This window comes from Electrophorus electricus, chromosome 15, assembly GCF_013358815.1.
Source record: "Electrophorus electricus isolate fEleEle1 chromosome 15, fEleEle1.pri, whole genome shotgun sequence".
Taxonomy (NCBI): domain Eukaryota; kingdom Metazoa; phylum Chordata; class Actinopteri; order Gymnotiformes; family Gymnotidae; genus Electrophorus; species Electrophorus electricus.
The window spans coordinates 11,904,610-11,928,129 of NC_049549.1; the positions used below are offsets into that span (position 1 = coordinate 11,904,610).

General features: G+C 42.4%; 1 protein-coding gene and 3 non-coding genes across 9 annotated transcripts; all 4 read left to right on the plus strand.

The window, feature by feature from the left end:
* The first annotated feature begins 3,788 nt into the window (after nucleotides 1–3,788).
* atg16l1 (ATG16 autophagy related 16-like 1 (S. cerevisiae)) lies at nucleotides 3,789–21,988 on the plus strand. 6 transcript variants are annotated; one of them, XM_035534080.1, is made up of 20 exons: nucleotides 3,789–3,952; nucleotides 5,264–5,386; nucleotides 5,919–6,012; nucleotides 6,387–6,492; nucleotides 6,873–6,946; nucleotides 7,347–7,598; nucleotides 10,850–10,915; nucleotides 11,058–11,144; nucleotides 11,364–11,423; nucleotides 13,205–13,249; nucleotides 13,951–14,056; nucleotides 14,583–14,688; nucleotides 16,351–16,421; nucleotides 16,891–16,962; nucleotides 17,515–17,635; nucleotides 18,006–18,111; nucleotides 18,592–18,741; nucleotides 18,877–18,924; nucleotides 19,489–19,590; nucleotides 19,744–21,988. In XM_035534080.1, exons 2-20 carry the CDS (start codon nucleotides 5,281–5,283, stop codon nucleotides 19,835–19,837), a joined length of 1,866 nt encoding a protein of 621 aa, XP_035389973.1. In that variant the 5' UTR covers nucleotides 3,789–3,952; nucleotides 5,264–5,280; the 3' UTR covers nucleotides 19,838–21,988. The 6 variants fall into 6 exon arrangements, with proteins under 6 accessions (XP_035389973.1, XP_035389972.1, XP_035389975.1 ...); XM_035534079.1 differs by having other exon boundaries at nucleotides 5,278–5,386; XM_035534082.1 differs by having other exon boundaries at nucleotides 5,278–5,386; nucleotides 13,954–14,056.
* LOC113588559 lies at nucleotides 14,192–14,469 on the plus strand. The gene has a single exon (XR_003411863.1).
* On the plus strand, nucleotides 15,782–16,061 carry LOC113588561. Its single transcript, XR_003411865.2, has one exon.
* LOC113588560 lies at nucleotides 17,162–17,429 on the plus strand. Its single transcript, XR_003411864.2, has one exon.
* Nucleotides 21,989–23,520: the final 1,532 nt, after the last annotated feature.

Consider the following 23,520-nt stretch of genomic DNA (forward strand, 5'->3'; position numbering starts at 1 on the left):
TCATGTAGTATTTAAGTGATAAGTTCAGAACAGATTTGTAATTTGGAGTAAGTTTTATATATATCCCCCCCTTCACCCACTTCCCAGCAAACAGTACATTTTGGATTCCTTGCACATGGCTAAAGAATGGCTCCGGGAAAACTCCAACCATTTAGAGGCAAAGTTTCTTCCACTCCGTGTGCTGTCAATGGAAGCAGATAAAATATGGCAGACTCTCAGAAAGCTTCTGACTTCCTCACTGCCTGGACCAGAGAATTGCCTTTACTGTGTGAAGTTAGAGAGGACAGAAAAATGTAGAGCTCTGTGTGTCTAGTTCATAGTCCATTTATGAATCGTGTGATGTGCCGTCACATGTACAGCAAAGGACAGTAGAGAGAAAATGGGTTGATATCACAGTGTAAAAGGACTCTAATGGTTTAACGGGTGTTATGCGATTGATTTCAGATGCATTTAATGGTTTCCTAAAGGGTCTCCTACAGGAAACGGAATTAGAGAACTATAATGGTAACCATGCTTAAATGTTTTGGGCTTTTTTGCAAGGTGATTATGGTTCTTTATATATTTGGAGAATGTGTTATAGTGAAGAAGTAAGTTAATAAACTACAAGACCCGTTTCACAAAAATGTCAAATGTTTCACAAAAATGTCAAACATTCTGTCGTAAGGGCAGGAAAGTCTGACTGCAATTCTGAAATACACCACTAGAGGCGTACTTGTAAGGGGTTGATAGTGAGGTTAAGAAAGCGCAGTACTGCAGATGGATGTTACCGGAGAAAGCGCAGTACTGCAGATGGATGTTACCGGAGAAAGCGCAACCAAATAAGATAGATTACATCGCCGTATTCGACATCAGTTTCACACATGACAGAAATTCTCTGTGAGTGCTCTCGATCGTATAAGGTTGATAGTTTTCACCACAGTAGCATTACATTACCCAACTGGGTGGCTTCGGCGCAGAGTGCTTCCTGATAATGTATTGCAAACAGCATCACCTCCAGATGCACGAACCTTTCTGCATACCCTTATGTTTTGCTTGCCCGTGATGGCTGGAATTCCATCAGTGGTGACTCATATTTTCGATGGCTACTACATCAAAAAATGTCCTTTCCCGTCGTTCTTGTCGTCAATCCCTCATTAAAAATTAACAGCTGAGTTTGTATTGTCAGTACTTTCATCCCACGCGACTGAATAAAAATGGTTGCGGCTTTAAGTTGGCCGACAAGTCTTCGATTTCTTCGTGAAACTGTTTCATGCCAGAATAATGTTAAATTATTTTCTGGGAACGTTATACCGACAACCTTTGACCGGATTTACGCCCGCCGAGCTTTAATGAAATAATGCTCATCTAACTGATATTGTAATGCATCGAGCTGCACTTTTTCAATCACATTCAAATCTGGTTTCTCACATAGCATGGTTTTCCCAACAATTTCCTATTGTTTTTCTCCTTTTTACAGCAAAATCCCTGCCCACTTTGTTTGCAATCTTTTTCATATTCAATTTGAACCATTCCCATTTACCTATAGCAGACAGATCTAAACACATTACCTCATCAATTAAAGTAGTAATTTAACTGCAAAAAATTGAGTTTTTTTTTTTTTTTTAAAGATTGCAATTACATTTCCAGCAACCCCTCGAGCTTCTTTGGCTAATATTCTCCTTAACAATCAATGTTATTGCACAATGGTCTTTAAGTGCAATCTTATGACACCAATCTGTTCCCATCTTGTTTTCAGGGACCCATGAAAATGTTGGAAAAAAAAAAACTAAACTGTTGCAACACCAGACAACTTTGTTTTCCAGAAGTCAGATTACTGCTCCATGGGAGTACGTTTTTGTTGTTGGTGTTTTTGACTTTTACAACCATCTCTTGCTGTTTATGATTCATTAGGGTTTCTCAATACATTATCAAAAAAAAATATTAGCTTACTGTTCATAGAAGATTCAGTGAGTGGGCAGTTTATTATATAGTCCGTTTATCTCCTACCTGCACTCATTGGACATTTTTTCCTTAACAAATTTGAGAGCCTTGGAAAAGGGTTAAACAATCACATTGACAGGTAAATTCACTATTTATTGTATCAATATTGTTTTTATTTGGAAAATTTGGAAAAACAAAAAACAATTTTAAAAAATACAATGAAGGTTATGTCCCATCTTGTACTCTGTTATATGACCATTCAGTATAATAAACACATGTTAACATGCACAATACTGGTTTAATATTAGTCCCACTAAGACTATTAGTCTAAGAGATAGTCACGTAAACTGCACAGTTGTCATGGTCTGACCAGTGTTTTAGTTTACCTAAGCTTAGTGCAATTAAAACAAGCTCCAGGCTGATATGAGCTGCTCTTCTCAAGACAGATTTGGATGTAAATTCTTGATCCACTGGCTGGCACATGGAGCATTCTGTGACATTTTTATGTAGAACCACACATAATGACAAATTTTTGGCACCATCTTTGATTAAGAAAGAGATGTCCCTCATATTAAGCATAATGCAGTAATTATTACGTATTTAGAGGAAGAAAAAGGATTTAGTTGGGCTTTTGTGTGCATATAAACATTTTGAGCATAATAAAAGCTTTGTGTGTGTATCAGGACACCAGGAGTAGACACAGCAGCTGTCAGTTCTCCCTCATCTGCTCCCCACTCTGCTGAGCTTGATGCTGTTGTGGCTGGTTGGAATTGTCATCTGGTCTTAAGGCATCTTCAGCTGGCTCTGTTATCGCTCCATTAGACATACAGATGTGCAAAGTAGCACAAGAAGACTTTTTTTTTTCTATAGAAAACGTAGGCTTCACCTTCAGTGCTTTTAAGAATATTGAGTGCCATCTTATTTTGGTGATGCCGAATGATCTCTCACTGACAGACCGAGCCTTGGCATAGCAATAATTAAATCTTCTAAAAGCATAGGCTACAGGTTCTTTGTAGGGGATAATGATTGCAACAGGTTTAGACGTCCATGGGTATCCACCATCCCTAAAAATGAAAAAGCTTTCCAGTGGATACAGCTGCTCCATAAAGATGGGACTGTTCTTCAGGACACCCACATCATGGACAAAACCAGGGTCACCTACAAAGATGTCTATGAACCTACCCTGTGATCACAGACAGCCTGAATTGAATGGAAAAGCTTTATACTAAGGTAGAATTGAGAATCTGTGAAAGGTGTTTTTATTCTAATTTAGCATGCATCAATGCTGCCTACTACCCTGGAGAAAGCCTGAGATACTGCTAACTGTGCAAATCCATTTACAGTGTTCTCAGGTTCAGTATGGTTGGGTAGGAGAATGATGCACTTTCTAATTCTGAGCAATTTCTTTGTAAGCAGGTGAACTATGTCATGGACATTTGTGTGTAGAATGTCAAGAATCCTTTGTAAAACTCAATATGACATGGCACTGGCTAACCAAAAAACAAAAAAACTAACAACAACAAAAAATAAATAAATAAAAAAACAAAAACAGCACCTCAAAACAAACAAACAAACAGAAAACCATTGATTGTGATCATGATAATGATTACATTCTGTAGTAGGAACGCTGGAAACTATAAAAGAACTTGCATACAGATGCCAAATCTGCAATATTATTATCCAATAATAAGCTCCTTGTGGCAAATAATACTTTCCAACACGCAGTATTATATGTTTACATCTCACAAATATACAATTTACATCTTTTATTTTCTAGAAAATTATTAATCGGTCTGATATGTAGCTTGCACTAAATCTTTGGCCAACGTCATCTGTGTGGGTTTACAGTGCCGGTTTCTTACCGGAAAAAAATTGTGCAAGAGCCAAGATGGCGTTTCCAAATATCGTGTCTGGAGTTGGTTAGCCATCATGTGAACAGATCTGATTCGTGAATTTGTTTCTGTTATTTCAGAAGTATTTGACATCAAGAAGAACTATTAAAAGTCCTAAGGAGGTATTTGGCTCGTGTGAGGTAAAAACAACATTAAAAATATCGTTACTTGGCTAACGTTAGCTAATTGGATGAAGCTTGACCCAAGTCATAGCTAGGTTACCTTAGCGTTCTTACCAAGCTGGCAGGACAGGCAAGTGTTCAACATGGCTAGCTTCCTATACTAGCTAAATTAGTTTCTAATAATATTTGGGAAACAAAAAAATTATTTACGCTTAATATTGAACTAGCTATTGTCCTGGACCAGTCAATGCATTACAATGCTCTTTGTTTTTAACAGCTGGTTGTTAAGCCTACAGCTCGCTAACTATCACTAACTTCAATACATTTGTAGTAGCAGCTAGTTAACCCTTGCTCCTAGTACTATCATCTATCCTATAACGCTACTTATTTTAAGTCAAATATAGCGTTATATAATTTGCTAGATAACATCGGTGGCTAGCCAGTGTTATCGCTACATGGCTAGCTAATACCAGTTTGATCAGTTAGGTGGTTGTGGATATATTTTGTGTTCGTTTTGCAGGAGAGGGATAGCTAAAGCTAGTCGACTGGTAAAACAGGTGGTTTCATCGTACGTGTCATGGATTTGCCAACAGTAGCGTTAACCTAGCAAGCTAACGCTAGATAAGCTAGCTAGCATTGCTGATTAACTTCTATAAGGAGCTTGATAATGACATGGCAAATATAGCCATTTAGCCTGCTAGGTAGCTAACGCGTATAATTGTTTTACTTGCTAACTGCAGTGTCGTCGTTTTTCTGTAGTAGGGAGATGGATCATTTTTGTGACCGCATATGGAATCTTGTTTTCTGAACGTGTCATGGCTAGGTAGCTAGCTAGCTAGCTACGCAGATTGTTAGCTAGGTAAGCTAGCGATAGGGAGCTACATATTAGCTCTGAGAGGATGAAATACGTCTTCCTTGTTGACACTTTTTTAAGGCATCCGCCCTCTCTGCGTGTTGCTGTTGGATTCTACGCATATTTGCTGTCAGACTAGAGCTAGTTAGTGTTTATTGGAAACGTGGCTTATGGTTAACCTTTATATGCCGACTTATTTTGTGCCCAAACTTTGACCAAACCTTTATGGTTCCCTATATCTCGTTTCTCTCATGAGCTGATCCTAATCTATGCTTTCACTCTCAACGTCACTCCTCTGGTCTTCAGAGAGCTGGCCTGCTCTACTGTTTTGCCCATGAATAGCGCCTAAGTGTAACTGTAATGTGAATTTGTGTGATTAATCTATGATGCCACGTTCGCTCTCCCTGAGGTACAACGTTTTTTGGATCATTGTCTTTAATAGCCTGTTTCAAAATAGACTGATGGTGTGCTGACAGTCGTGTGTGTGTAGGAAATGGCAGGGCGCAGAGTGGAGTGTTCATGGAAGAGACATGTTGCTGAGCAGCTGAAACAGAGAGACAGAGTGCAGCGTCAAGCCTTTGAAGAAATCATACAACAGTGTGAGTAATGTTACAGCTCTACCCTTCATTACAACTCCATAACCCCCTCCACCCTCTGCTATAGCTCCAACCCCTTCCCCCATTGTGTACCTCCCTGGCCTCCTACATTCTGCAACAGTTGCAGCACTTCTGCATTCTGGAAGAGTTGCTTGTTAAACTTTTTATTTACCAAATGTCTTCATAAGGATTGTGATCAGACAAGTACTTTAATGGGTGTGTAGTGATTTCCTCAGTTCATACTGACCAAGCTATCAGGGCATAAGTTAGCATTAGGTAGGCAGACTTAGATTGTCTGTGTAGGACAGAAGTGAACTGCAGAGTTCACACTTCTGACCTCCTGTGCAGCTAATATCCTTTAATGAATAATACAACCCACCAGTGTGGGAGAGAAGTGAGCTACAGAGTGCACACTAGCAACTACCCTCTGCCACAACTTGGACTGCAGTGCAAATGTACAGTGCACTGTGATGATGTAGGCTTGCAGTGTGATGCCCCTGGGCTGAAGTTCCTCCCTCTTTGTCTCTGTGTGTAGATAACAGGTTGCTGGAGAAGTCTGATCTGCAGGCTGTGCTCTCTGAGAGACTGCAGACAGAGAAATATGAACTGCAGAACAGACACGATCTCAGGTGTGTGTGAGTTCTTACACTAAGTTTGACCTCACCTTGACTTCTACATCACCCTCAGCATGACTTTTCTTTTTAGCATGTATAGAAAAGTTTGTTCCTGTTGTCTATCTGATAATCCACCAGTAAGTGACACAATGATGTAAAAAAGGCCAGTATAGAGAGAGAATTTTAAAAATCTAAATTTTTTAAATTGACCAGAACCAGTCAATCAGCATATGATTTCAACAGCCAATAGTTGAACAGTATTTCTTTTTTTAAAAATATTTGTGCATCTATCTAGTGAATACTTGTTTATGGCTGAATTCAGCATGTTAGGAAATGTCTTTTAGTAATCTCCTGTTTATTTTAATAAATATGTGTGTGTATGTTTGTAGCCCAGGGGCTGAGGCCAGTCGCAGTGACTCCGTACAGCAGGAGATGGCTCAGATGCGAATAAAACACCAGGAGGAGCTCACGGACCTCCACAAGAAACGCGGAGAGGTTAGCATGCAGCGCTAAGTATTTCCTGTCCCCGCGTATGGCCAGGCAGTAGTAACCGCATCACTGGCAGAGAGGATAGTCTGCTGTCGCAAACGCAGCCTCACCGTGACTCAACTCTTTCACTGTTATGGAGGCTAGCCCATTATGGTAAACGCAGTCCCACCAGGAGTGAACTGCATCACTGAGTATGCGCAGAGGTTAGCTTGCTAGGCTAAAAGCTTTCATTTATGTCGTAAATAATTTATCAGCTAATGTGTGCATGTTTGCATTAATCACCCCTTAATGCCTTTGACAAATATTTTGCTGTGTGCAATAAATAGTTAGCCGGAGCGTAGGTTGAAGTGCCTGTCTGTCTGTGTGCCTATCTGTCCACCCTGCAGCTGGCCCAGAGTGTGATTGAACTGAATAACCTGATTCAGCAAAAAGACAAAGAGATCCAGAACAACGAGGCCAAGTGAGTACTGGGTTAGTGTGTCTGGGGTGCTCTTTAAGCTCAGCCAAAAGGCAGTGATGAGCTAAGTTCTTCTCTAAAATGTACAGAAATGCAGCGCAGATCATTGTGTAGATGGGTCAGATATTTTAATTCTTGTTTTTCCTTTATGCATAAGTCTGGTATATCAAATAAAACAGATATTTAAAGAAATGTTACCGTGTGTACATGCGTGAGAGACTGAAAATTATACCAAGTTTAAATTTTTGACTAAAATATGTAGTACAGAAACACAATGCAATTATTTATTTGTAGATGAGTGGAAAGTTCTAGTTTTTCCCTCATGTATGTAGGAGGCTGGAATATCAAATGAAGGGGCCATTTAATGAGATGTTGCTATGTGTTTGTGTGTGCACGTGCGAAGGATGTTGGAGTACCAACAGCAGATATCCCAGTTGGAAGGGGAGTGCCGTGAGCTGCGGAACTGTCTGTCAGATCTGGAGAGAGCCAACCAGACACTGCGTGATGAGTATGATGCCCTCCAGATAACATTTAGCGCTCTGGAGGAGAAACTTCGCAAAACCACAGAGGACAATCAGGAGCTTGTCACGCGCTGGATGGCGGAGAAGGCTCAGGAGGCCAACCGACTCAACGCTGAGAATGAGAAGGACTGCAGGTTGGAGAATACTTATTTGCAGGGAACGCCAATCACATGTCTAGCTGCTCGAATGAACACATGTGACAGGTGGAGCTGTGCTGATGGCTGCAGCTCCCCTCTACAGTGGATAGCAATGAACTCTCATTGAAAATATCACAAACAATAAATACAACCCTAAATACAAACTACTGAATTACAGTGAAATGACTGAAAATGGCAGGTTGGTTTGATTTACAAAGCATTCTGGAATGCACCAGATTAGCTAGGGCACACGTTTGTCCTTTGCACGCGGAGATGTTTTGTGGGTTATCATTAGAGTACTGGCATTTTGTACACTAGGAATGTTTCCCCACCGCTTTGAAAGGGCTGATTTTGTCACCAGTGTGCCTCTCTTTTTGGGTGGGGAGGGTGTATATAAAATATAACACACACACACACTACAAATATATTACAGCCAAATATTTTGTGAACCTCTTCTTTTCAGTCCCAGCACTGATTTCTGTTCAGTGAACATGTGTGTCTTTGGACCTGCTTTCTTACATTGAACGTGAATTTGAGGGGCAGCTGAATTGAAGGCAACACTCGTTCTTATTCCCAGCACTTTTCAAAGCAAAGTTACACCCAGGCATTGGGGGACGGCTGTCCCAGTTCCTCCTCTGTTTACTCTTATATCAAACCCTGACCAATACTTCCAGTTAGGCCAGTTTCACACGTCGTCCCCTGAACGCTTAATATTGAAGCTTTCACATATTTGGATGCTGGTTTGGCTAACTGCAGGAAAACACCTTCTTCGGTCACTTTTGCTTTGCCCTACTTTGTTTGGTTCCCCTGAAGGCAGGAATTTGGTCACGACTACAGCTGTTACAGATTCTACCACGTTTCTTGCGGTCTGTTTTAAAGGTTAACCTGAATATTGGGGCACTCATTTCTGATTACTACTTTTTTGTTGAGGTTGTTCTTTGTTTATGTTTACACTACCAGACAAATTTCAGGTTCATTTCAATTCCTTTGGTCAGTAGCAGAGATGAATAACCCAGTAGCCCACGTTCACAGTGCCTTGGAATGAGTACAGTGTAGAGAGGGGGTGTGAAGAGGCTTCACACATTAAAAAGCTGAATGCCCAAGTACTGTGAACTGTGAGTGTGACCACCTCTGTTAGTTCAGCACGTTATGTAACACCTTCATGCACTGCTTCATACACACTGGTTACGTTGTTATGGTCTGAAAGGTATTAACAGAAGGTTCATGTGCACGTTGGATATAGTAAATTGGAAACTGGAGCTCTCTGTGTGCTAGTCACGTTGTCTATTGCTGTTTGAAGAGAACCTGATACTGCAACTGCGAGGACCGGTGTCCGAATGGTTTCACACATTCCTTCAAGGATTTCATGCTGAGGATTTCAGTATGTGGGTGGGAAAGCTGGCACGCTGCCCATTTTCCCTTGTTTAAAAGAAACGGCATGGTCTGCATTACTTTCCTATCTACTAAACCTTTCCACGCTTTGTACAGAAGGTGGGCGCCCCTGAACAGTATCACTACTACGTTGGTCTTAGTGATGCTGGACGATGAGCAGCTTAAGCAAACTTTCTAAGGTGTGCATCAAGCTAACTGACCAGCAGGCAGGATAATAATGCTGCATTAAACAGCCCTTGAGGAAATCTCCAGTGTGGGTATTCTGTAATGGCTGTAAGCTCAACGCCTTTGGCTGTGTGCAAGTGAAGGACAAAACGCCATCATTTCATCACCACCCTCTTCTTCATTTCTAGTTTCTATTGCCCCTCACTTGCGCGCTAAGAGCGCTGTAGTTCGTCTGTAACTTGAGACTGTTTGTACACCTGGGCATTCCAGCACTACAGGGCACATGGATCATAACGAGGTGACAATGGCTAGTTTAGTGGCGTGTTTGTCAAAGGCAGGTACTCTCGGTACGTCTGCAGGAAGTTGCTTGTGACTGGTCCTATTTGTGTTGAAACCAAGGTTTAAAAAGAGCAATAGAAACAAGCTCACTTATGCCTACACACAGTTCTGTGAGCACAATGTACTCTGAAGCCATGTCGGAACGAATATTTGAATGAATTAATTGGTTAAAAACAATTTGCATCTGTTGCTTTTAATCATCTAGATTACTTTGTGGGGGTTTTTATTGTAGATTCTCGAATTTAAGAAGTAGAAACTGTTGTGTGTTCCACTTTGTGGGAAGGTGCTCTTTAAAGACGATTCACATGTAACTGCGGAGGAAGAAAAGCCTGATGAATCTTTTTCAGTCGTCAAGACGTGTGAATGTTTGAGCAGTTAAAAACAATAGAGAGGCCGTTGAGAGTAAATGGCCTGGCTCGAAAAGCAGAAGACGGCATCCTATGAATAATCACTACGATCTCATTGGCTATCTAAGGTTGGAGGTTTTCTGAGGGTTTTAAATGCTAGTGGAACAGGGTGGAATGGCTGTTCAGGGTTTTTTGTGCTTCATGCTAAAGGTAAGTAAAAGGCTTAAACTCGGTTGCTTTTAATTGATCAAATGTCCTTTTTTTTGTGTTGGTTTCAGCTTCAGTTCTAGTTGAGCTTTTTGTACACTCTTGCTTCCATTTCCCTTTACTCAACAGTTCTGTTTGATCACAGTGAAACTATATAGAGCTTTTGCAATGCTCTCTATACCCCGACTTCTGTCATCTAAATACACAACAACAGAATATTATTTTCTTCCACTTCAGTTCTTATTAAAACTTTATACAGTTGAACTTTGACTTTTGTGGGTGAAACTTTGCTGAATTTCGTTGTTGTAGTTTATATTATAGTTATAGTTTGCTGACAATAATAAGTAGAATTGTCACCTACTGCAGAAAATGGAAAGCACACACATTGACTAGAAAATGTAAAGAAAACAACAACAAAAAAACAGTTTTAGAACGTCATAAATGCACAGAATAAATGTATTATTGATTTATCATTTAAATATATACATGGCTTTATGATAAAGTTAAAGTTTGTAAAAGTTAGTGTGCTAAAGACCTGAGGACCACACGCTGTATTTGGGGGTGCCGCGCTCATTGTCTGTGTTAAATACAGTTACAAGCATTAAGAGTTAAGGTTTGAGGCGACTATATTTGCAGCTTTCCACTTTCCCGTGGTGTCCTGCACCCCAATGGAGGACTATGTCTGCATAGTTTTTTGTCAGTTTTCAACCTTTTTTTCTTTTTTTTTTGGTTAAATGTACTGTAATATGACTGCTGTGTGTGGTTTAGTGGGTACTCACCATGTGACATCATCTTCAGGCGCCGACAAGCAAAGCTACAGAAGGAGCTGGCAGATGCCGCTAAGGAGCCGCTGCCTGTCGACCCGTAAGTGAAGCGCTCTTCAAATGGCCCACAACCACAGCACACATTCTGACATGAACGTCTGCACAGAGCAAGTGGAACAGTGAAGCATTCTGAGTGGAACGGGATGGAAAGGGAAAATAATTCCGTGATCTGTATGAAATAGAGACGATGACATCGAGGTTCTTTCAGACGATGCCAGCAAGAGCACAGGAGAGGTCTCTCCAAACCGACCGCCCAGCCGAACAGCCAGGTATATATTCTAAAATGCATGCACACACAATCATTTTGAAAATAAGAATATTAAAGCCTCTCTCTCTCCCTCCCTCTCTCTCTTCTCTCTTTCTCTCTCTCTCTCTCTCTCCCCCTCGCTCCATCTCTCTCTTTCTCTCTCTCCCCCTCGCTCCCTCTCTCTCTCTCTCCTCTCCCTCTGTCTCCCTTTTTTTTCTCTTCCCTCCTTTTTTGTCCTCAGTAAACGATTGTCTCAGGCCCCTCCTGTTGGACTTCTGGACTCCATCTCAAATATCTTTGGGTATGGGCTGTGTGTGTGTTGGCATGAGAGTGCATGCATTTTTGCTTTTGTCAACCATATCTGGAAAATCCAAATAATAAGGTATGGTTGTTTCATATGATGTGTTTATTATTATTTTCTTAATAAAGGCTTGTGCATGTTGAACAGAGCAGCAACACACCCAGATGGTACTGAGAGGGCCTAGGTTTTGTAGGGCTGTCCATAGTCACACTAGGGGTGTGTGTGTGTGAGAGAGAGAGAAAGAGAGAAGGGTATCGTACTTATCGCTGAATACCTTTGGTCATAATATCATACAATATAATATCTCCCCCTCCCCACTAAAAGGGCATAAATGTATTTTCCCCCCATAAAAGGATGGAGTTAGACAAGTGAACTAATGCATATTTGGGTCACTGTATGCATCCTGCTCCATTGATGGTAATGCAGGTTTTTTTTTTGCTTTATTTTCGTTCCCACACTGGGTATGTGGGGGAATGTACTTGCAACCCAAATTTACTGGTCCTCACTTAAAAATAAACTTATAAAAATAGCATTTATATGATAGATTTAGAATAAAACCAGCCAACATTTACTTTTGAGTCTTTGTTTATGTAAAATGATGGTGTTAAGATTGGTGCGAGCTCTTACAGCAAGGGTCTGATATGTTAGCTTTAGGATTAAGGATTCCAAAGTTTGACAATATGTAGGTCAACTGGGACCTGTTCACATTGGCATTGATGTGTCCTCAAAGTTAGGATGTTGTATTATTGTGTGGTCATGATAAATTGTGAAATTCACAAGTGTGTAACGTTATAGTAGTTTAATGAAGAATCTTGTATGAAGGAGTGAATGCCATAAGATGTGTATTTTAGATTTGAGTTAAATATTTCATATTGTCTTGGTAGCTAGTTGGTTCATTTAATGGTTTGCATAAGGGTAAATCAGATCAAGAATGGTGCATTGAAGAACTTCAGAATGCTAAGCCTGGTCTGTCCATGGGAAAAGTGTGTGTGTGTGTGTGTGTGTGTGTGTGTGTGTGTGTGTGTGTGTGTGTGTGTGTGTGTGTGTGTGTGTGTGTGTGTGTGTGTGTGTGTGTGTGTGTGTGTGTGTGTGTGTCAGATAGTGAAGTTATTTTGATTAAATTAACATTTGCACAACTTTAAAACTTTGACCCACTCACTGTGACATTCTACTTCACCATACAGACATCAATCAACGCATACACTCATTTCATTTAAACTTGAATTCCTTACCTTTATGTGCAGTTAAAGGTATTAGCTAATACAGTTTCTTGTTCAAAGATGAGAACATTAGAATTGTGATTTTCAAATCTTGTAAACGTCAAAAATCTCAAAAGATATCTGCAGAGGATACCTTTTGAATTACTAGCTTTGAACATCTTCAGATTTTCATTTCCTAAAAACACCACTGGTTCTCACAGGCTTTATAGCACCCACACTTCCCGAGCTCTTTCTCCACAGAGATTAAGAACAGTAAAACCAAATTCTGCGTGTTCATGCGTCTGTGTACCTGTTCTCTGCATGGTGTCCACCGCCTGTGTCTAACATGGTGCTATTGTACCTGTTTTCTGTGTGTGCATGTGGCTGTGTAACTCCATATACTGTATCTATACACGTGCATGCCTCTGTGTGTGTGTATATAATTTAACCAAGTATATGTATTTGCGTGCTGTTTTTTGTGTGTGTGTGTGTGTGTGTGTGTGTGTATAAATTAACCATACAGATGTCTTTGCATGATGGGATGTGTGCGTGTACGTCTCATGTCGCTCTCTCTGTTTGCAGCGTGTCTGCTTCTGTCCAGTCTGGCCTCATCCCATCTGACTCCAGGTGATTCTCACTGTGGTGTCAGGACGGGTGCACACCCGTGTGGTGGCTCGGGGGTGCGTTTGAGAGAAACGGGGCGACGGAGACAACGTTGTTGTGGAATACACTTTTTGCTTGGCGGCCTACGCTCATTTTGCTTTTCAGAATTTTGACAGTGAATGTGTGGTGTGCTGACGCCGGAGGTGTCGGTGTGTTGGCTGGTGCGAGATTGAGATTTTGTTCTTAATAGTAATGCGTTGCTTGACTGTCGTGTTCCTAATGTAGCAGTGGTGCAGTGTATGTTAAAGACCAGCTGCATTTGCATGAATGTTGGGTTTGAGGAGCATCGGCATAGTACACCAACTAAAGTTAATGTGAAGGAAGAAAATGTTTAACGTACGTGGCACTTCTGAAACGTCGCAGTCCGACCACAGAGTCATATGAAGACATGGTAACCTGAAGCTCGTTTCCTGTGACCACTGATTAACTGGGCTGGTTCAAATGGTATGACTTCTCTTTGAAGCTTTGATGCCCATGTTTGCTCACCATGTGCTGTGAGTTCATAACAGGTTCGCACTGAATGATTTGACTAGCTACAATGTCATGAAAGTGTTTATCAGCCCATGTTTATGTATGGAAGCATACGCGCATGTCTGTGGGTACATGGGACACCGTCTTCCTTTTGCAGTGAGTTTAGACTTTTTGTGTGTGCGTGTTTCTTTTAGAAGGCGTCGTTTGTCGAATTCCCATGGAACATCTCCTGACAGTGCTGACACGTCATCTGGGGTGTGTGTCGAGGTCCGGGTGCCTTCCACTGCTCTCCATGTCTTCGTGAGTAACTTCTTTGCTGTGGCTCGTGTGCGTGGTCGCAGGGCAAAGTTGGAAAGTCAGTGATGTGGAAAATGTCATAGGCCAAGTTAGAAAGGTAACAGCTGTAATTGGAAAGGTCACAGGTGAGGGTCGGAAGGTCAGTGATGTGATGTAAAAGGTCTGAAGCCCAGATCTCCTCCCAGTTCCTATGTTCCTCCCAGCAGCCCCGGCTGTGTTCCCAGCATGCTCTAGGTGTGCGTGTTTGGTTTGCGGGGCAGCTGATATTGAGGGAGACGCTGCTGAGTGTGCGTCTGAGAGAGAAGCGAGACGCAGACGTACAGCAGCGTCCGACAGGAACACTGCACACAGGAGGGCGGAGCTGTGCCGCGAGACCACACAGGCGGCTCATGATCTCCAGTTTTCAAGCTGAGACCTTCAGGAGCTTTTAAACACGAGGCCTATTCAAGCACAACTGCCTGTTTTAGATGGGTATCCCAAAGAAAGACTAAATAACAACTCATTTGTGCATGTCTGTGTGTGTTTGCAGGATGCCCATGATGGTGAGGTGAATGCAGTGAGGTTTAGCCCTGGTTCCCGTATCCTAGCAACAGGAGGAATGGACCGCAGAGTCAAGCTGTGGGAGGTTATAGCAGGTAGCGTGGACTGGCCCCAGCCAGAACTTGGCGCCTCACTAACATTACAGCAGTGTTGCTCATTATGGAACCAGTTTCCTACTGTTAATGCACACTAGTGGAGTGGGACCCCCCCCATTTGGCACATGCAGTTTGTCAGCCACATTATCTTATTTATTTACTGGTCAGTTTCTCATCAGAGGACTACCACTGATCTGTTGGGGTTTTTTGGGGCTGGGAGGACATTCTCAGCTCAGCACTGACTCTGACATGGTAGTGTTGTAGCTCTGTGTTGAACTACAAGTTTACGGTGTATGGGCATGTTGCTGGCATTTTTTCACGTCATTATCATCACTGGGTTGAGAGTGGACCACTGTCCAGAAAAATCCTGCCCACAGCAGTCTTGTGGTCAAAGTTAACACTGATGAAGAGCCGGAGGACAGCTTACACAAACTCCTTGGCAGCAATGGCAGATGTAGACATGCAAATAACTTCAAAATGAAGTGTATAGAGTGTTTGCACTGGTAGTGGTAGCTCTGTGGTTAAGGTACTTGATTTGTACTTGGAAGGTCTGTAGTTCAAGCCCCACAACTGCCAAGTTGCCACTGTTGGGCTCACTGTTGGGCTCCTTAACCCTCAATTGCTTAAGTTGTACTCAGTCATAATTGTAAGTCGCTTTGGATAAAAGCGTCAGCTAAATGCCAGAAATGTAAAACGTAAATGTTTGTATGCAGGTGTGGTTTGCAGTGTGATGGCTCATCTCTGGAGTGTAGCACAGCTTGTTCAGTTTTTCCAACCATAAATTGTTTCTAGGTGGTTACACACAGTGTGGTTTGGCCTGTGTAGCTTCTGTTTTTCCAGTCTCTTCGACACATTCTCAGCCCTTGCATAAGAGATGCTCCCTGCAACGGAGAGGAGACTTTAATCATTGGTAATGTTGTGTAAAAAAATCAAGGGTCCGATTAGAAAGGTCAGTCATCAACTGAAGGTGTCAGAATTAAGTGTTAGAGTTACAGAGGTTAAGATTATCTTTGGGTCTTAAAGTGATCTTTCTTGCTTCTAGGAAGATGAGGCTTCTAATTCAGGCTCGAACAGTCACAGGTGAGGGTCGGAAGGTCAGTGATGTGATGTAAAAGGTCTGAAGCCCAGGTCTCCTCCCAGTTCCTATGTTCCTCCCAGCAGCCCCGGCTGTGTTCCCAGCATGCTCTAGATGTGCATGGCTGTTTTGCGGGGCAGCTGATATTGAGGGAGACGCTGCTCAGTGTGCGTCTCTGAGAGAGCAGCGAGACTCAGACATACAGCAGCGTTCGACAGTAGCACTGCACACAGGAGGGCGGAGCTGCTCTGTGAGACCACACCAGCGGCTCATGATATCCAGTTTTCAAGCTGAGACCTTCAGGAGTTTTAAACACGAGAACTGTTCAAGCAAAACTGCTTGTTTGATTTTATTTGGACAAAGATGTATGCTTTAGTTATTTAGGGAACTAAGATTTACTGTGCATGGAGCTCAAGAATCAGTTTAGTGGAAGTGAGTGATCTAAACAGAGTTTAACATTCAACCGCTCAAGGGTTATGAGTAAAGTTTTTGAAATGGGGTTCCGGTCTGTTGTTGACCTTTGACGTTTGGGTTAACTGCATTTGTTTAACGGATGTCTGTCTGTCCTTCGATCCATATCCATCCAGGTCATTGTGAATGCAAAGGGGCTTTAACGGGCAGTAATGCTGGAATCACCAGCATTGAATTTGACAGCACTGTAAGTAGAACCATCTCAACTAGACATGATTTGCATTCCACTGTGGTGTGTAGTTAAAGAATAGCTGCCCTGCCACTCATATAAATAAAATAGCGATTGAACAAATGTATGGAAAATGAACAGTAATAACTCGCATGCAGATGTGCAATGCAGTTTTCATCTGCATGTGAATCACTAACCATAATACATTTATTTATATTTAGGTGGCAAGTTTGAATTATTGACATGTAAGTGGATTAACTGAGGTTAAAAATGCGTTGGTTATATTCCAGCAATTCCCACTAAACTTCACTGGCTCAGTAAAATATTAGTAATAACAAAAATTACTTTTCAAATGTTTGCCCATGTTTTAAGCTGGAAATCAGTGGTAAACTGGGCAAACAGGCAAAACTATGTGAAACTGCAAATATTGGATGAAGCAGTGTTAGGCTGTTGGGTAAATTGTGTGTTGGTTGTGTTTTGTTCTTAGGGCTCTTATTTGCTGGCTGCATCTAATGACTTTGCAAGTCGAATCTGGACTGTGGATGACTACAGACTGAGAGTAAGAGCCCTGTTAGAGAGACAGTGTTTCAGTGGTTTCAGTGGTTTCAGTCACAGCTGTTTCTACAAATTGATTGCTGAAGTGTGAGAATTACAGATGTTACGCTTATCATAGGGTCTTAAAACAGAGTGAGCCTTCTTGCCTCTGGGAAGATGAGGCTTCTAATTCAGGCTTGAAAAGTCACAGGTGAGGGTCGGAAGGTCAGTGATGTGATGTAAAAGGTCTGAAGCCCAGATCTCCTCCCAGTTCCTATGTTCCTCCCAGCAGCCCCGGCTGTGTTCCCAGCATGCTCTAGGTGTGCGTGGTTGGTTTGCGGGGCGGCTGATATTGAGGGAGACGCTGCTCAGTGTGCGTCTCTGAGAGAGCAGCGAGACGCAGACGTACAGCAGCGTCCGACAGCAACACTGCACACAGGAGGGCGGAGCTAGGTTGACCTGGGTGGCTGATCTCAACCTCAGACTGAGACCTGTAAACCTCCCTGTTTTGTGTGTACATGGGTTTTGTGTATGTGTGCATGAAAGCATTCCACCCAACATGCCATTGTCCTTTCAGCACACCCTAACCGGGCACAGTGGGAAGGTTCTGTCTGCTCGCTTTCTGCTGGATAACGCCCGCATCGTCTCCGGCAGCTACGACCGAACACTCAAACTCTGGGACCTACGCAGCAAAGTCTGTAAGAGCTCTTCCACTCCTTAACACTAATCCCTGCACTGACTCCAGCCCCAGCATTACAAACAACATCCCCCGCCCCCCAAAAAGACCCAGCAAGACCAGCATCACTAACCACAATCACAGTGGTGCCACCAACACTAACCCCCCAGACCCAGCATGACCAGTAACACTAACCACATCCCCACAACCAATCCCGTTCCCTGCATTGCCATTTCACACTAACCCCAACCCCAGCATTACCAGTAAGAATATTGCCAGCCCCAATTTTAACAACACTAACCCCAGTATATATTAACACTGTACTAATCTTATTGCCCAAATGAAACCCCAACTTTATTAGTTCTTCTGAAGACAACCTTATTCTCACACAGGTATGAAGACTGTGTTTGCTGGTTCCAGCTGTAACGATATTGTCTGCACTGAACAGTGTGTGATGAGTGGCCATTTTGATAAGAAGATAAGATTCTGGGACATCCGGTAAGTAATGTCACGGTGTTCCATTGCAATAAAATAACATGAAACGTGTTTTCATATGCAAGCAGATTAAGAATAAGGCCTCTCTGTATGCCTTGGTACAGAGGAATATTTGCATATTTAAATATGCAAAAGTTTATTTTATGCTTCTTCTGTTTGCTCACAAATCCATATTAACATAGTCTTATCTGTAGCTCCCATTGTGTTGGTTCGTGGTTCAGTATGTCTACTATAGTGTGTGTTGTGCAGTATGTCTTATTTGTTTCTTGAATATTTATATAGTCTGGACCGTTCTGGTCTGTTTAGTATGTTAGTACGTACCATGTACATGCCATGTATGTGTGCGCTCACCAAGTCAAATTCCTGGTATGTGCGACATCAATAAAGTGTATCTAATTCTGATTGACCGTCTGATGAACTATGTTTAAATACATTGTTGCATAAACATAACAGCAATATCCTTTTGTATGTGTGTGTGTGTAGGGCTGAAAGTATAGTGTCTGAGCTGGAGTTGATGGGGCGTGTTACATCTTTAGATCTGAATCATGACCGAACTGAGCTACTCACTTGTTCCCGTGACGACCTTGTGAAAATCATTGATCTGCGCACCAATACTGTGCGACAGACATTCAGGTAGACAGCACACACAAACGGTTGCTGTGTCAAACGCACCGCACACATATAGACCCAGTCGTTCTCTACTGCACATCTGTTCTAGCCCCTTATGTTGTGAATGCAACGTGTCTCTCCCTTTGTGTCTGTTTTCAGTGCTCAGGGCTTCAAGTGTGGTTCAGATTTTACAAGAGTTACCTTCAGGTAAGAACCTGTGTATAGTATCTCCTGGAAGTTACTTACATACTAAAAGGCCACTGTATAGGTCAGTGTTTTTAACGTGTTTTAGACACCTTTTGAGGTCTTGGTAGCTCAGTTGTTAAGGTACTGGACTATCATAAGATAACTGGATTATCATAAGGGGCCCGGTCAAGCCCCACCACCCCCAAGTTGCCACTGTTGGGCCACTGAACAAGGCACTTAACCCTCAATTACTCGCGTTGTGTTGAGTCAGAATTGTAAGAGCATCAGCTAAATAATGTATTTACCATTCAAGCATGTGAAGACTACCCTGTTCGTTATTGGACAGAATCCATATTCCATATTTACTGTGCAGTTTAATATGATTCTAATAAAATGGTGACGTACACTGAGAACTCATAAACCTGTATTTTGACACCATATCCTGAGTTCCACATTCCATGGAACTGTTTGTCACTACTGGTCATCCGATTTCTTTCCTTGCTGTGCTGTCTATTCCCAGCCATTTAGCCAAGGGATAGATAAATCAATAAAGTAAAATGAAATAACATTTGGATTCTCGAACAGCCCGGACGGAAGTTATGTGGCAGCGGGTTCGGCGGATAGCGTTCTTTACGTGTGGAACGTCCAGACAGGGAAACTAGACAGAAGCCTCGACAAAAACCACAGGTGACCCACTGTGGGATGTCTTTATACTTTTGTATCTTGGCTGCAGCATGTGATCTAAAATTGACCTAAAAGCTTAATTTGTTTGGTTCTGAGATGTTTACCAGTCCTTTCACTTAACCTTCTTCCACCCTGTCTCTGGGTTTGTTTTTGCAGCTCTGCTATTAACTCTGTGTCCTGGTCTCCATCTGGCACCTACGTGGTAAGCGTGGAGAAGGGGAGCCGTGCCGTGCTTTGGTCTGACCTCTGATTGGTTCGGCTCTACTGTGGCCCTCTGTGATTGATTCAGCTCTACTCTGACCTACGGTGATTGGTTGAGGCCAAGATTAGGTGAAGGCCTACACAAGGACAAAGCAAAGTGAACTTGCCTCACTTTCCTCCCTGGTACTCGGACTGCATTTCCGAGGAAGCATCATGCTGGGGACTGGTACATGTGGAGTATATGCAGCATTCTGTACCGAGAGACTTCCCGTTATAATCGCACTCATATCAGCACTCCTGTTTTCCCTTGTGCTCTCTGTCACTTGTGCACATGCATTTACCAGGAGGTGGAACACATGGACAAGCTAAGAACTACAAGGACCTGAACCACCTTGATTTCAAACGATTACTTCGTAAGATTTGGTTTATTGTTGCACGGCAACGTAAGGAGCGAGTCCGAGAGTGTTGGTGCGTGCGTGAGATGGCAAGCATGCTTTTTGTTCATTTTGCCTTACATCATTAAGCTATCCATAAGATGTGTGCGCATGCAAGTGAGCAGGCTGCACTTTCAGCTTCTGCCACCAGAGTGTGCCGTTCACCACCACTACCACATCCACTGTGTCGCTCCAGTTGATATCGTCCTTGTTGAATGACTGTTTGGGTAAGAGGGCCCTGCTTCTCCCCAGCACAGCTCCAGATAAAGAAAAGACAGTAATTATGACGATGCAGGATTCAGGGTCAAAAATGTAGATCAGAAAGCAGATGCTTGCTGATTGGGTATGCGCGAACGACACCAAACAAACAAAAAAACCTCCAAGAGGTCAGAGGTATTTTAAGGTCATGTTGGGTACAGGAGCCAAACATGGAACTGAAAAATGACCTTGCATCGATTTGAAAAATAAATAAATGATAAAATAAAATGTAAAAAGTACTAGGTTACTTTGATGAACGGTTAAATGAATAGTTTATCTCGAAACATATGTATAACTTCAGAGGTCGTATCTTGTTGTTTACCTGTTGTCTTGTCTTTCTGTAGGAGAGCAGGACTAGTCAATGTCTGTTCACCCGGAACTGGCAGCACTCAACCAAACAGCAAGACTGCTGTAGTATTCTTTGTAACTAGACAAAGAATATTGCCCAAACAAATATGCATTCCAAAAAGAAATACTTGTGTGAAGGAAAATATAACTGTTGCTGAAAGTACAGAACAGCAAGAAAGACCTTCTAGGAAACTACAGCTCTTAAAGATTTGTTCTTGACCAGGTATATTTGTATGCCTCAAAACATGCTGTCAGAGCCAAGCTCCCTGTGCTAATGAATTAGATACTGCGTTAACTCGGTCACCTTGATCAGCATATGGAACTAAGACATGGTGTCATGGAATGAGGCTCTGTATGACTACAGGCAAACATTCATGGAGTCATTTGCAGACACACTCACAGACTACATTGTTTAAAGCACGGTATTTATCAGGCTCACATGCTCTTTTGCCGATAATGAGCTCAGATTGGGACAGACGTGGGTGTGAACCAGAGTGATTGACTGCAGACACTAATCTTCATCTTCCTTGACTGTGAGCTGGTGTCGACTCTCTTGCGGGGACCATACAGAGTTCTCCTGATCCCCACAAAAACAGCCAAGGGAAAGAAGAACATTTTCTTTTAAAAATCTGTTGTTGTTTTTTTTTTCTTCAGTTATTTAAGCAGTTTTCAGCTTCTAGTAAAAACTCGCTGTTAAGCCATGTTGAGCCATGTTGATAATGTTTCTGCTTCATCATTTATTTTTGAACAAGTTAAAACCGAACAGCACTGACAAAAAAAAACATTTCCCCCCCCCACCTTCCCTCCATATCAACTGTCCTTAACCAGTCACATTCACTGACATTATACGTGTCTCCTTGTGTCTTCCGGAGTGTTCTTAGTTGTATTTCTAGAGGAGCAGTGTCTCATTGGCTCTTTTGATTGCACTGCTTCAGGTGGGTGTGGCTTGAGTTCATCAGTTGTTGCAACTACGGGCTCAGGGGGGTGGTTGGGGCGGGTGTCCGTGGATCAGTCCTGAATCCTCTTGTCTACGGAAATGTATAAGTTATGATAAATGTATATGTATGTCTGGAAAATGTTTGCACACCAAAAACATGTGACCCAACTTACCTGTGTGTTGTTGTTCATAAAGATGGAGGCTGTGTGGCAAGGTGTTCTCATCTAATCAAATCAAATGCTTTTTATTGTCATTGAATGTTGTGCAACAAAATGTTCTCCAGTGAATACCAGTTACTTAAAAAAAAAAAAACATAAGGTGATGGCTAACACCTAAAAAAGAGAACATTAAAGACAATAGAAACTCAATAATATATGAGAAAGAAGAGTATAAAAACAATGTCTATTTTTGTACATTCCTGGATTAATTGAATAGTGATTATATTGCACTTGGAGTTTGCTATTTACTACCCTACTGGAGCTAGGAAAAAACTTCTTTAATGACCTATATCACCCCCCAGAGGGCAGCAAGGTGAAACGGTGGTAGCCAGGGTATGATGGGTCTTTAACAGTGTACTTAATTCTGCAGAGGCACTGGGTGTTGTAAATGTCCTCTAGTGATTGTAGCTGTGATCCAGTCACTTGTTGAGCAGACCTGATAACTGTGTAGGGCCCCCAGCATGCCATATGTCAGTATACATTCATTGGAGCCACGGTCAAAGGAGAGACCTGTTGTGATGAGTCCATTTTGTGCCCTGAGGTAATATAGCCTCTGATGTGACTTCTGGACCAGTGCTGCAATGTTCTCAGTCCATGTGAAGTCCTGTGTGATGTACGTGACCAGGTACTTGAAGGAGAGGACGCTCCACTGCTTTACTGTGGATATTCAAGACTGGGGTTTCCTGAATCTAATGATCACCTCTCTAGTTTTAGAGATGTTGAGTACCAGGTTTTTAGAGGAGCAACTGTCTGTCTAGTTGGTGGAATGATTCGTTTACTCTAATTACAAAACTACAGGATTCCTCGTAAGCATGGACGCGTCTGTCCAGCACAAATGAACATCTGTGTCAATCTGTGATTATGTTGAGCCCCACAGGAAAGGTGTGTGGGTATAATCTGTGCTGACATGAGCACCCAGACTGCTGAGATGGTTAACTTGGTTTTGCACGTGCATAACATACTTCTCTCCACATAAACACATGGACATAGTGATAAATCTGAGAGGACCTCCTGGTATCGCCTCCTGCTGTCGGGTCATCTGTACTACAAAGCTCAGCTTACTACACTGCTCTGTGCTACGACTGGGCACTTAACACTTATCAGAAGCTGACTAGCCCCATTACAGGAGGTTGCCTGCCACACCTGATTATCTGTAGAATGAAGACAACTGGAAATCTGTTTGCATTCTGCATTAGGCCCTGCTTGTGTTTAATTTGTCCTCAGGTATGACATCACCCTCCGTTACATCACAGGACGGGCAAGCTGCGAGCGTTTCCCTGAGCGCAGAGAGCGTGCTGCTGCTTCTGCTCAGCAAGCCACGCTGGCACCTCGCCTTCTGTGACTGCGTCGGACAGGTTCCGGTAGTGGGTACAGGCAGCTAATTATGGAAACTACAGATGCAGGTAGCCAGTGGGGCCACAGAGAGTCACGCCAGCCATCTGCCAGGATACCAGTGTCCTAGTGTGCGTGTTGGATTAAGATTAGGCTGTATGCTGATTAATTTATTAGTGTGTCAGTAGGGACCTGAAAGGCTGGA